We start from the raw sequence: 13,460 nt of genomic DNA, 5'->3' as shown, positions 1-13,460 counted from the left end.
TATATTTCTTCAGCCTATTAGAGGGCCTTGCATATGGGGAGCGATTTCTTACTAGTTAGAAAAACTAGAACTGTTGCCACCTCCACGCACATTACTTACATCTCAGATAACCACAGTTCAACAGCATCTCAGGAGGAAGAGCAGTCGCCCACCAATCGGAAGGTCGGTGGTTCGACTCTGGCTTCCCCAGGATACATGTCGAAGCGTCCTTGGGCAAGACACTGAACCCCACGTTGCTCCCCCAGTGTATCATTGGGGGTATGAATGTGTGTGAATGCTTAGAAAGCACGTAGTTATATCCTAAGACGTGCTGTATGAATGTGTGTGAGTGGGGTGAATGCGGCATGTAGTGAAGCGCTTTGAGTGGTCAGCTAGACTAGAAAAGCGCTATACAAGTACAAGTCCATTTACCATTTTACCATCACTGAAGTTTTGGGAAAAATTAATTTTTAATTTTTTAAAACAAATCTCTGCACATCTTCCAGCAGTATGTGGCTGAATCTGGTGCATCTCAGCTGAGGGTAAACAAACCTCCAAAGCTGGAGCTCACTGATTCTTTTTGCTACGATTTCATCAGTGTTAAAGTGGACCCAGAATCAGGGTAGTCAACCTAAAATGAGTGTGACAGTTATGCTACCCTTGTACTGGCTGTCCAACAGGTTTATAACTAGGTTCAACTAAAAACAATAGACAATAATGATATAACGTCAATACAATATCTCACTTTAGCATCCAGTCCATCCCCTCGTCCAGATGTCCCTTGGGCGGCCATGTTTTCCCAAGTGACAATGAGGGTGTGGGTAAACTCCAATCCCTTGTCTCTAGGGAAAGCTTGCCTGAAGTGCTCAGCAGCTCGACTTAGTACTTCCAGGCTGTTGTCCTGCCTGAAGTAGACTTGCCCCTGTCCATCACTGTTGTCCAGGTCTCCCAGCAGAGCTGCTATCATTTTGAAACTGCCAGGCATCTTCCCCAGGTACTCCTTCTCAGCTGGAGGGTTCTCAACAGCCACAAACCCATTGGTGTTAATCTGGAACAGAAGAAGAATTAGGTGTATTTGTCAAACAGGATCAGTGTCGACAGCAAGTCATCTCCTTGTAGCTCATTGATGCCATCTAGTACATCTACTGTATTCATTTCATTATTATTTCAGGTTGAGAAAGTATGTAACAGTTATGACATTTCTCAAACTTCACGTACAAGTTTCTAACAAAATCATTGCCACATTGAATTTCATAATTACAATTTAGCATACACTTTTCTCATATTTATGAATTCGTACTCCAAAATTACGATAAGTCCTAAAACAATAAGTTATGGATTTAGGATTTAAATTGGATTTAAACATTTGGCACCTTTGTGACCTCCTTGCAGCCACATTAACAGATTTTTCTTTAAAATCGTGCAATGATTTTAACAATCATTCCTATTCATGAGCTCAAGCTAAAAAGCTGCCAAAGCTCCCCATTCACACTGCCTTGTGTTTTGAAAGGACATTGTGACTTTAAAATAGCTGTAGATGTACCATATATGTCCACGCACACAAATTAGTGGAGACAATGACATTGATCAGATTTCTGTTTTTACAAATCTCTATACTGGAACAAAACAAAGTCATTACAAGCTGAGAGCCATTAATGTTCTGACTGACTGTTGATCAGTCAGTCTACTTATCTACTCTGAACAGATGACATTGTCCAGACTCCTGAAAGTATTTACTTTAGGACTATAGAACTGTTTCCTAAATATCCACATAATAGTGTTACTGTAGATTAGGGAGCTTTTCACTTCAAAAGGAGGACAAACCTCAGAGCAATATAAATCACCCCTGCCATCAGCAGATTATTATTATTTTTTTTAAACTTTTTTGTCTTGCAAAATTAGCCATTCATGCTATGATGGCCGATGTTGATGAGGTGACGCTGAGGAAACTTCAACGTGATAAAAAGCTTTCTTTAATCTGAATACTCACAGATGAATTGAATAATGTTTATTTCATTACATAGAATTTACTAAACAGGTTAACACCTACTGTCGCCCACCCTTATGGCCCAATTGTTGAAAAATGCATGCTAAAGTGCCCTCTTCGGAGCCAAAACACATGCTAAGGTACCCTCTACAGTGGTGAGGACGCGCTATACGTGCCCTTTTTTTTCTTTCCGCCCCTGCCCTTCAAAAAGTCTGTGCACGCCACAGCCTTTTAACCTGACAGTTACAGTTTACCTTACTCTTAAAACCTAATTTCTTTCCCGGTTTTCCTAAACCTAACCATCCTAAAAGACAATTGGCCTCATGCAACAACCATTTGTACCAACAGATTTGTTCTTAATGGGGAACTCCGGTATTTTTAAACCTAGACCTTATTTCTGGCATGAAATACGTTTATCTACTCACCGTAAACAGTGGGTGGCAACACCCATTCCGAAATACCGCCATCCCGCTATTCCGACATCCCGCCATTCCGACATCCCACCATTCCGACATGCAAACGTCCCACCATTCCGACATCCCACCATTCCGACATCCCGCTATTCCGACATTCAAATGTCCCACCATTCCGACAAGGCTTTCGGTTTAAGGAAATGTGCGTTACTCAACAGGCAAGTCCCTTCTTTCTGTTCATGCAATTTTTATGTTTAACACATGTTTACAGATAAGCGTTATTAAAGACACAAAGTCTTGGCAACTGGAGGAGGAGAAGCAGACCGCGGTGGTTTTCAATCACACACTCCAATGCCACTTGTTTCAACTTCAAAAAATTTAATCCAGGAAAAAAAGGCTTACAAATATGGACCGAAACAGCTCCATAACACGCACAAGAATCCAAAAGAAACGAAAGTTAACTAAAAGAAAGCAAATACGCAGCATGAAGTGGTCAAAATTGGTTTTACGCATGCCTATGTGCGTCTGGCACATGCGTCTTCGGGCTCTCCCACGTTGGTTTGTGGATGGAAGCTATATGTTCAGCTGTAATGTCATGTAAAAACAATCTCTACATGACATTTACTCCCAGGTGTGACCAGTTAGGTCCTTAAGATATCAACAGGCTGTATAAAGCCTTGCGCAACGGCTGTGTGTTTGTGCCAAATGCGCAAAGCCCATCCGCGCTTCCCATAAGTACTCATAAATCACGTGAATTACATGAATAAACGTTTTTACTGCATTTTGTTGTGTTTTATACGTTCTATGCTGTCATTTCTCTCCTCTCCTATTGGCAAGGCAAGGCAGAGTGCTCGCAACTGTGTCCTGTGCAGTAGCCGTGATCTGTAATTGCAATTATTACTTTTGCATATAATGACAGCGGGCAAAAGACGCATGGGCTCGGTGGAGAGCTCCACTCCAGCTGGCTGCTGTGACAGCTCACTGACACTGTATTTCTGCTTAATCAGTTTCAGTCTCACCAGAGTTACATTAATATCTGTATTTTTATATTTGACATTTCAGGGGATTTTGATAATAGATTATTAAAGTTTGTTTGCGAGGCCTTCATTAGTGTAAAATGTTTTGGGTAAAACATAGGCTATTAAAAGGAACTGTCGGAATGGCGGTATGTTAAAAAAAAAAAAAAACATACCGCCATTCCGACCATAGGAGGAAAAAAGTGTCGGAATGGCGGGACGTTTAATAAACAAATAAGTGTCGCCATTCCGACAATTGGAGGCCAATGTCGGAATGGCAGCATGTAACCATAAACAGTTTGGCGAAAGGTGGTGTCCTTCGGAAGATATTTAAGTAACTTGCGATCCGCGTATATCCATATAACGGAGTGAACGGGGCTTAGACGATGCAGCCTCTAAATAAGGCATTTTCTGTCTTTAATTCACCAATACTTTAAGCTGACTGAATGAACGAACGTGTACTATAGCTCTGTTAGCTCATAGGTGCTGTTATGTGGCTACTTGCGGCTATAGGAGAGCTAACGGAGGGATATCTACACAGGCACTCTACTGGGACCACTTAATGCATATCCATATCACAGCTCGACTACAAACTTGGTGTATCACCTAAAAACGATAATATTTCAATATTGTAGGCTATTAATATCATATTAAACATATTTCAATATTTTTGTCTAATAACCGTTTATTTGTTTTATAACTGCAGGCGCAACCGCCTGCAACAACGGCATCCCTCAGATACACTCAGACCACGCTGGATCTTAAGCCTCCTCTAGCATCCAAACGTAATGCAGTAATGCACAGCTTTATTACGTTTGCCCATGTCTTGATCAGGGATGTTTAATAAAGATAATTTTCCCTGAATTGCCTTTTGTGTTTAACTGCCTTCTTGTGCTGATATCAGTGTATTTTCGACAGTCATTGGGCTATTATATTGAGCAGATGCACGTGATGCAAAAGGCTGTCAGAGCCATCAGACTCGAGTTTGCCCTCCGCCTCCCGATGAATTGATTTTTAGTTGAAAGTTCAGGGTTTCAGTCGACCAAGATTTTCTTTGGTTGATTACAGCCCTAGTATATGTAGCAAAAAAAACTTATATTCATTTCACCAAAACATTCCAATTTTGTTATTCTTTTTTGGGTTCTTCTTTCCTGCCTGTTGATGACGTGGTAGTTTGTATGTGAGAGCGTGTGCGTTCGAGAGCATCCTGTCGGGAAAACTTTACTGAAGAAACAGGCAATGCCTGAAATAATGGGCTCACAGGACTGACACTGTGTGACAGCGATAATTTGGAGACTTAATAGAGTCCGCTCTTACTATGCGCTGCCTTATGTGGAAATTACATCAATATTTGGAACTAGCGGACTTCAAAAGAAAGAGTGCAAGCAAGGAGAAAAACAGTCAGCACATGGATCCAATACTATTGAAGGTTGCGTGCATGTGCATGCGTGCTTCGGTTATTGCCATTTCTGCTGACCGGAGGTAAGATTGGGGAAAGTTCGCCGGTATGTGCGAATAAAATAAATGTTTCGAGGTTGATTTGGTTTATAAATCACCGATGGGTGGCATTGGAATATATGTAGAGTAGGTCGCTTTGTGTCACAGACTTGTAAAATATGTTTTTTCTTTGTGTCTGCCACCGCTAATGATCGCTAAATTAAATTAGCATTAGCATGTAGCTTAAGTCTTATAAAGTAGTTGGTGGGTATTTTAACATGAGGCCCTTTGCTTCCTTGTAGTGTCAGATGTTTAGTCGCACACCCACTGTTCGCTCACTGTAATCATTTCTGTTGACAGGTATGGGAATTATTATGTTAATGTTTTTTCTGTGGTTGAATGTTAGTGTTCTGAGTTTTGGAGAGTATCTGAACCTAATGGGTTTATTTTTGATGGTTGATTTGCATTTTGTTTATTTTAGTGGTAATTTATTTTATCATAATTATTTAACTTGACAAAATTTGGGATGTATATATATATATATATATATATATATATATTCTATTTTTCAGTTTTATGTTTCTGTTTTGTGTTAAGGAGGAATTACGAGTAAGTTAGTGTAAGTGGGAGTAAATCTAATGTGTAAGGGGGCATAGCATGTCAGGCTTTTGGAAGAGAGCGTGTGTTCAGAGACGTGTAGATATCCTTGCGGAGAAAGACGAATGGCTGATATTGCGATTTAGATTGCCAAGGACTGTGCCGCTGCAAATATGCAGCTTGCTAGAGCCACAACTCCAGAGAGAAACACCCCGATCAAACCCAATTCAACCACACGTCCAGGTCCTCACCACCCTTGGATTTCTGGCCACGGGAACCTTTCAGAGGGAGATTGTAGGCAGATCGGGTGTGTCCCAGTCCTCTGTGAGTCGTGCGCTCCCCTTGGTCATCAAAGCTCTCATCAGTTTATCACCCATGGCACATCGAATTCCCATACACTGCTGTCAAACAAGTACAAATTAAGAGGGACTTTCATGCCATGGCTGGACTGCCAAACATAATCGGAGCAACAGACTGCACACATATACGCATCAAAGCACCCGTGCCGTTGTGAAGCGCAGGTATGCTGAAGGCCAGGTGGATGTGTCTTGATCCAGCGGGGGGCAAACTGCTCTATAGCCCAGAGAAGGCATGCCGGATTATTCTGGAATGCTGCATTTTGCACAACATTGCCATGAACGAGGATCTCCCACTACCTGAACTAGCCCAGACAGACAAAATGCCAGAAGACCCCCGTCATGGACCGCCCCATCCAAGTGCCATCATGATGAGGCAACAACTGACTGCACGTCTTTAGTTGCAGTCATCGTGCGCCTGGCCATGGCGATGCATTTTTTTTTAAGCCATTTTCATATCAAACCATTTCTTCTTTATTTCGGTGACATTACGAACTACAGGTGACACGGAATTAACAGCCCTCGTAATTGCTTCCCATTTCTTCGCTTTAGCAGGTCCTGCTGACATTGCTAAAAATGACCGATTTTACTTTTTGGATCTCTAAAAGCAGAACTTCAATCTCAGAGTTATCATCGGTGAAGTGTGTTCATGGTAAGTTGGCAACTGTCACGGCACATACATTGCTTGAATAACAGTTAAAAGAACATTCCCATCAGTTCTCTAAACTTAAATAAGAATGACAGAATTCTTGACTACCATGTCCAGTTTTGCTGCTGTTAGGTGTAAGCCGAGAGTGAAACTAATTTAGCTCGTACGTTGTTGTTAGTTGACTGACTGTCTGAAACTCTTGACAATGTGACTGAAGATGTATTTCTTTAATAGCGTGACAGTTATAGCAATTATGTATCATCTCTCCCTGGCCCCTTATTTTGAAAAACTATGTTTTACAATCATTTGCAGCAGCATATGACGTTATCCATTGCTAAATTATGGCTTATCATAGACTAACCACAAAGCTAGCTAATGCCATGATTATTGGTGGAAGACCTCTAACATTATTGAGCTTGGAAACCACAACAAACTTATTCTGCTTAAATAAAGTAATGCTTACTGGGGTTTTTTTTCCTGCTACAGTTAAACACTAAAAACGAAAATTGTTAATTTGCATTGTCACTTTGTGGTTCTCTTTGTGTGCTCTCAAAGCCAAACGTGTGATTATAAGAAAAGACAAACTTGATTTCAATGACACCTGTTGTGCACGATGATGGAAAATATCTGAGAAACCTGCCTCACAGCGCTACTATCTGGCAGACAAAATACACAATGATGTGGCTCAGATGTTCATCATAAATCAAGTAGCCAGCTGCAAAATGTTCAAAGTTCAGAGATTCTGAAGACAAGAAAGAGAAAAGTCTCTGTTCCGGTGACGATTCTCGAAGATGTGAGAGAACAGGAAATCTGAGACAAATAGGAAAGCAGCCCTGCTCGAATGTCTCTGTAAAGCTTGGAGTGTCTCAGCAGAGACATGTCTTCAGGGGGAACTTTTCACCCGCATCATCCCTCCCCCACCTCAACCCTTTCACCTCCCACAGACTTCCTCAAGTTAATGAATGAATAAACGCATGAATGACAGGAGTATGTAGATGAAAGGCTGGGGTCTCCCAGGCAGTATCTGACTTTGAAGAAGAGACCTGCTAAGATGAAGAAGCTTAATCTTCATCACTGAGAACACGGCAGATCTTTTGTCTGTGCAGAAAAGGCTAACAGATTTACTCATTCTCAAACATTTCATAAGCTGTCAGGCTGAGCCAAAGGACAGAGCATAATGACATGTTCAAGTAGGAGTTTTGACTCTATGTAAGGTGAAAAATAGTATCTCTCTGACTGCAGTCAGGCACAAATTATGTCTACAGTGTGTAGATCTGAGTTTGATTGGAATAGACATACACATTTTTAAAAAGAGGCAAGAGGTTTAAGAGACTTTGACTTTTTTGTTTCGTACAAACAAAAAAAGAATGTAAAACACTCAAAATATACTGAAAGTCTTAATGTCTCTGGAAGTGGATTTTGAGAACAAAATTAATTAGTACCTGCAGTTAAATAATATTTGCATGATGTTGGTGGATGAAAACCTTTTGCAATGTGATAAAAGCTTCTGCTACGCTTGGATGAAAAGATGGCTAATGATGGCTAGAGAGATAAGGACCCGTCTAATAACAGATAAACCTAAGGACATACCTCCAAAAGTATTGGAACCATGACACCAGTTACTTTACTTTACTTTTTTTTACTTTTTGCTATGGACTGAAAACATTTTGATGTAAATACTTGGAAATAAAAGCTGGAATGTTGATCTCTTGTCTGATATTCATCTTTTGATGTCAAGCCAAAATGTTTTTAGGCAACAGCCAAAATAAAGGAACTGGCCTCACAGTTCCAATACTTTTGGAGAAGAGTGTAGAGTTAGTTTAGTGGGAGGAACTATGGGAAATCTAGCTTAGCTTGTTGTTGGACTGCACTGTGTGAATCTTTTTAGCTGCATATTTGTGATATTTCCAGCTGTTAATGACCCGACTCAACATGTAATAATGCCTGTACTGTTTGTGGACCTGCAGCAGTGGGACCACATGTAGTCCTTCAGGGAAACTTGCCAGGGCGTCCCTGACATCACTCATGTCTAACCACTGAGATCATCATTATCAGTGTGAGAGGGAGGAAACACTTGAAGGTCTGCCATCTGGTTTTGGAAGACAGATGTCTAGTGTCTGCTCATTCCAGATGTGCCAACTCTACACAGAAGCGCTGCTTTCTGTGTGGGACCAAGCCTACAACTGGAAAACTTCCAGCGCAACAAAACCTGGCCCTGAGCCAGGAGATTGTATATGTAATTTATATCTGATATCCTTTTTAATGTAACATAAATCTTGAAAAGTGTCACTGTAGGCCTGATAATGACAAAGGAAGTAAAGAGCAACAAGATGTCACTTTTTCTGAGGGTTATTTGGGCACACTTAAAAGAGGGATGGGTCATTTATGGACTGTAGACCAGTTAAGACTTGACACTGTGGGAAAATACGGCAGAAGAAGCTGAGCAGTAACAACTGGCAGCTGTAACGCCGATACTAGACATATCCAACTTAATACTGGTTTAAAAGAGCATTAAAAGGGAACTCCATTTTATGCCAGAAATAAGGTCTAGGTTTAAAAATACCGGAGTTCCCCTTTAATAAGAACAACATTACTTTAAATATTTGAGCATGTCAAAAGTACAAAGTATTTACACAATGATGCATTAGACATTAAATATATCAGTAACAGTGAATCTATGAAACCTACGACTACCAGCCAAGAGTCGCCTTTAAGTTCAAGTCTTACCTTTATCACACATTATGAGGCATGCAGGACAAAGCACACAAATAGTTATCCTCAGAAGGGATAGTATAACAAACCTATCTATGAAAATAGATAGGTAAACTGAAACATATCTAACAGTATAAAATGTTTCTTACTTTGACAGCCATGAAAATGTTCCTTCCTTTACTCCAAGTAGTTTTATTAATCTAAACTATAGAAACCTATATAGATTATAGAAAAAACATACAACAAATCAGGCTTTGGATACACACACAATGGCTTGTTACAATTTTGGTTTAGCTCTGGACATTAGAAACACATTATCCAACCAGAATGGCAATAAATAAAGAACAGCTGATGTGTTGCATGATCTGAGGAATGCATCCATGGATGTGTGTGTGTTCGATCTGATGAAAGGATTATCTGTGTTGACTCTTAATTGACTCACATTCCAGCCTCTGTTCACATGTTTACAGAGAATTCAACACCTCTGTCTGTCTCTCTTTGACTTGACACACACATCCCACACCTGTCTGTTCACAGGTCATCCTTGGTGAAAACTGAACATCGAACACAGTTATCCCAAAATCAGCCATTCAGACACCTGCAGGAATAGAAGCTACGGCTGCTAATCAAAGCCCAATGAAAAGATTCTTAATTTTAAAAAAGTGTGGAGTTGATCAAGATGTGATTAAAGTAAAAAGATTATCAGGTGTCAATAAACTCAAAGAAAGCAGACAAAGTACTCACAAACACTGTAATTCATTATCAGACTGAAAGCTACGAACATGCTTTTGAAAGATCTGAAATAATGAAGATTGAAGCAGCAGTCAAAACACACTTGGAGAGAAAAGAACAGGCAGATTTAATCACCCAGAGTATGAGAACTCATGAAGGGATAAGGAGAGATTACACAGGATGAATAGTGAACTTGATCAACCCCAAACACTCACAGATTAGACTGAAAACTAGGGTTGAACGATTAATTGCATTTGCGATAAAATCGCGATGTGAAAAAATATGATTGCATATGTTACATCTGCTGGGGCTGCACGGTGGTGTGGTGGTTAGCACCATCACCTCACAGAAAGAGGGTTCCAGGTTCGATCCCTGCCTGGTGCCTTTCTGTGTGGAGTTTGCATGTTTTCTCCGGGTACTCCGGCTTCCTCCCACCATCCAAAAACATGCATGTCAGGTTAATTGGTTCATTCATTGGGGCATGGTTGTTTGTCTCTATGTGGCCCTGTGATGGACTGGCGACCTGTCCAGGGTGTACCCTGCCTTTCGACCGATGACTGCTGGGATAGGCTCCAGCCCACCCGCTACCCAATTAACAGACTGATGTTACATATGAGTCATGTGACTTTCAACACAACGGGCCAAAAAAAAAAACCCAAAACACTGAGCAGTCGAAGATGGCCTTAGGCACAACCACAAGTAGGCCTAAAGAAACTTTTGTGTGGAATTATTTTGGTTTTTAAAAAGAGGATGTTGCACAGCGCCACGTATTGTGCAAAACATGTCTTGCTACTGTTGCTACATCGCGAGGCAACACGACAAACGTGTTTCAATATTTAAAAAAACACCATAAAGCCTTATATGATAACTGCATGGCTCAAATAGCGATAAGCAGCATATCACATCATCAACACAGCACCTGACAGCATAGGCGCCGATTCCGTGGGTGCTTCGGGGCCGGTTGATTTAGCCAACAAAATGGACAAATTTGTCACAAAAATACCAAAAATATCCACCGACCCTACACCGTCTTCCAATGAGAACTCTATCATGTCAAAAAGGTCGGACTTTTCAAGCTAGCTAGAAAGGTAAATACCCATGGACAGACAACTAAGTATTTTGTTTGGTTTGCACTGTTCGATTGTTGATTTAGTTTTTCCTTTATCTTCATTGGAGCCTTTTGCGTTAGGTTGTATTGACATTAACTTCTGGTATGCATCACTAATGTGTAGACTTTGTGTGTTTGTGAAAGAGAGCGTGTGCGTGTAGCAACGACTCATGCAAGCACGGTGAGCAGAAACATAATTCGGCGCCCCTGCCCGACAGGGCTTGTTAACCGAAATGTTGGAAAGCGTGATTCCATATGAAACTTCGTCAAAACGGCATCAAAACGCCACACAGAAATTACTCGAGCAATAATGGAGTTTTTGACAAGGGGCATGCCCATCACCATGGTGACCAAGCCTGGGTTTACAGCCTTAATTAATACACTGGATAAGCGGTACAGCATGCCATCCCGAACATATTTTAGCCAGGTTGCGACCGGAGCTGTATAAAAAGTGACTGCAGAGCTGAAAACAGCTGAGTTTGTCTACTATAACAGAAAGATATAATCCCTATATTTGTTGAAAATACAAAAGACAAGAAATTTAAAAAAATAATCACTTAATAAATTGCAATCGCAATATTTTAGAAAAAAAATGCAATTAGATTATTTTTCCATATCATTTAACCCTACTGAAAACAATCACATAAATCAATCAGTTACTTCCACCTGAATCATTTGTGAATGGGACAAGCATGTGCAGCGATTGATTTGGGCACATTTTAAGCACAAACCTGGATTACCTCCCCATAACAGAGTGGATTTTGATATATTCCAGGCTTGATGTTCCCTGCTTCCACCATCTCCCTGTCCTCTTGAGAAGCTGCCTTTATCGTGGCCTCCATCTATTTGTTGTTCTTCTTATTCTTCCCTGTGCTGTCCTGTGTTTTCCTCTTCTGTTAAGTAAGCTGTAATATCTGTAATATATCAGTGCTAAAATCTGTTGGCAATTTGATTTTCCCCTAACTTGAGTAAGAGTTCTGAAAATAATGAGCCGCAGCAGTTTCACATATAGAGGGTTGGGCTAATAGAAACTATAAGTTGTTATATCCTGCACAGTTTATCAGCATTTGAAGAGTTGAAATATAGTAATTGTCTTTCCGTAAATTAGAAGTTTTATCATGTTGAATATAAAGTTTTTTTTGAGTCTTTAAATTCCTCTTATCTATTTATTGTGTTATGATTAAAAATTAGACTTGAAAAGTCTAGATGTTATCCAGTATAACTTTATCACATCAGTTGTGCAGAAAACATGCAGACAGTCTGAATGTAGTTTGAATTTCAGTTATTTTTGTTTGATTTGTTACAGGATTTTTTTTTAGCTTCCAGACCTACATTATTTTAAACTTCTTCATTTATGTTCCATTTAAACCCATTTTCTGTACGACTTTCATGAATAAACTTCACATTTAAAAAGTTATCCTCAGTCGTAAAACACACAATCAGCTCACAATCAGTTAAACTCACAAAAACTTTGTCGTAAGTTCCCTTGAAGAACAACATGGACCGGTTCAGAGGCAGCGCAGCGGAGGAATCGGAGCCGGGCCACAGCTGCTGGTCTCCAGCTTCTTCTCCAAACTCAAACAGCTCATCTAGCTCCAGAGCCCGGGTCAGAACAGTCAAGCTAAGCAAGTACGGCCAGAACCACGAACAGCACCGGGACCCAGAACCCATGTTTAACCCTGAAGCTCCACAGACTGAGTCAGACCAGCAGTGATCCCCGGTGAAGCAAAACGGGGAGAGCAGCACCGTGTCGGTGGCGAAGAGCGGCGGATTGATGGAGTTGGAGAGGTTGCAGGGGATGAATGAATGGGAGAACCGCGTGGGTTAACAACATGTTAACTTCCGGTAACTGCTTTCAAAATAAATGTAAAGACCAATATTGCATATAAAATAAGGAACAGATACAAATATCAACTTCCGCCTTCACACATAAGTCGCACAAGCGTAATGTATTTTGTTTATGGATTGTTTGTTCAATGTTATCACACAGATCCAGATGTTGATGTAACCAACAGTAACCACACTTTAAACCATGAATATAACATGTAAAAACAAACTAACTTTGACAACATACATTTCTAAAAACTTGTTAAAGCTATGGCTTCAACATCTTTGTTTTTCTTGTTGACTTTGGACATCAAGTCCAACTTGGACACCTTGCTGCTGGACGCAAAGGATGGTCCAGAGTTGGCTCCTTACCGGCTCTAGTTGCTGCAATTACCTACTTATTCATTTTGTTCCAGTTCTATGGTCTGCTGAGGCAGAATCCTGAGGGTGGACTGCGGTGGTGGATCTGAAAAATCCACAAAGCGTTACGGAGAGGAACATGTTATCTAAACTCCTCACCGTGGCCAACATCTCCTACGCATGACAAAGTGTTCTGCTTTGTCAGGGATTCATGAGCAACCAGAGATGATAAAACTAAAGGCTTCACATGTAGCTCTTTTGTACATGTAATCATCAAGTTATATGTT

The 13,460-nt window shown here is 40.6% G+C and overlaps 1 protein-coding gene across 1 annotated transcript in view; it reads right to left on the bottom strand.

The window, feature by feature from the left end:
* LOC140304796 (nidogen-1-like) overlaps positions 1-12,696 on the bottom strand; it is a 52,527-nt gene extending 39,831 nt beyond the window's left edge. The window contains exons 1-2 of the mRNA XM_072383569.1: positions 12,451-12,696; positions 725-1,027 (exon numbers count right to left, since the gene is read on the bottom strand). Coding sequence (XP_072239670.1) covers positions 725-1,027; positions 12,451-12,657 — 510 coding nt within the window. The 5' untranslated portion in view covers positions 12,658-12,696. The remainder of the gene's footprint in view (positions 1-724; positions 1,028-12,450) is intronic.
* Between the last annotated feature and the right edge of the window lie 764 nt (positions 12,697-13,460).

Source organism: Leuresthes tenuis, unplaced genomic scaffold, assembly GCF_036924035.1.
Source record: "Leuresthes tenuis unplaced genomic scaffold, fLeuTen1.0.hap1 SCAF_4, whole genome shotgun sequence".
In the NCBI taxonomy this organism is placed as follows: domain Eukaryota; kingdom Metazoa; phylum Chordata; class Actinopteri; order Atheriniformes; family Atherinopsidae; genus Leuresthes; species Leuresthes tenuis.
The sequence above is the reverse complement of the archived record's forward strand: the minus strand, read 5'-3'. Positions and strand labels throughout refer to the sequence as shown.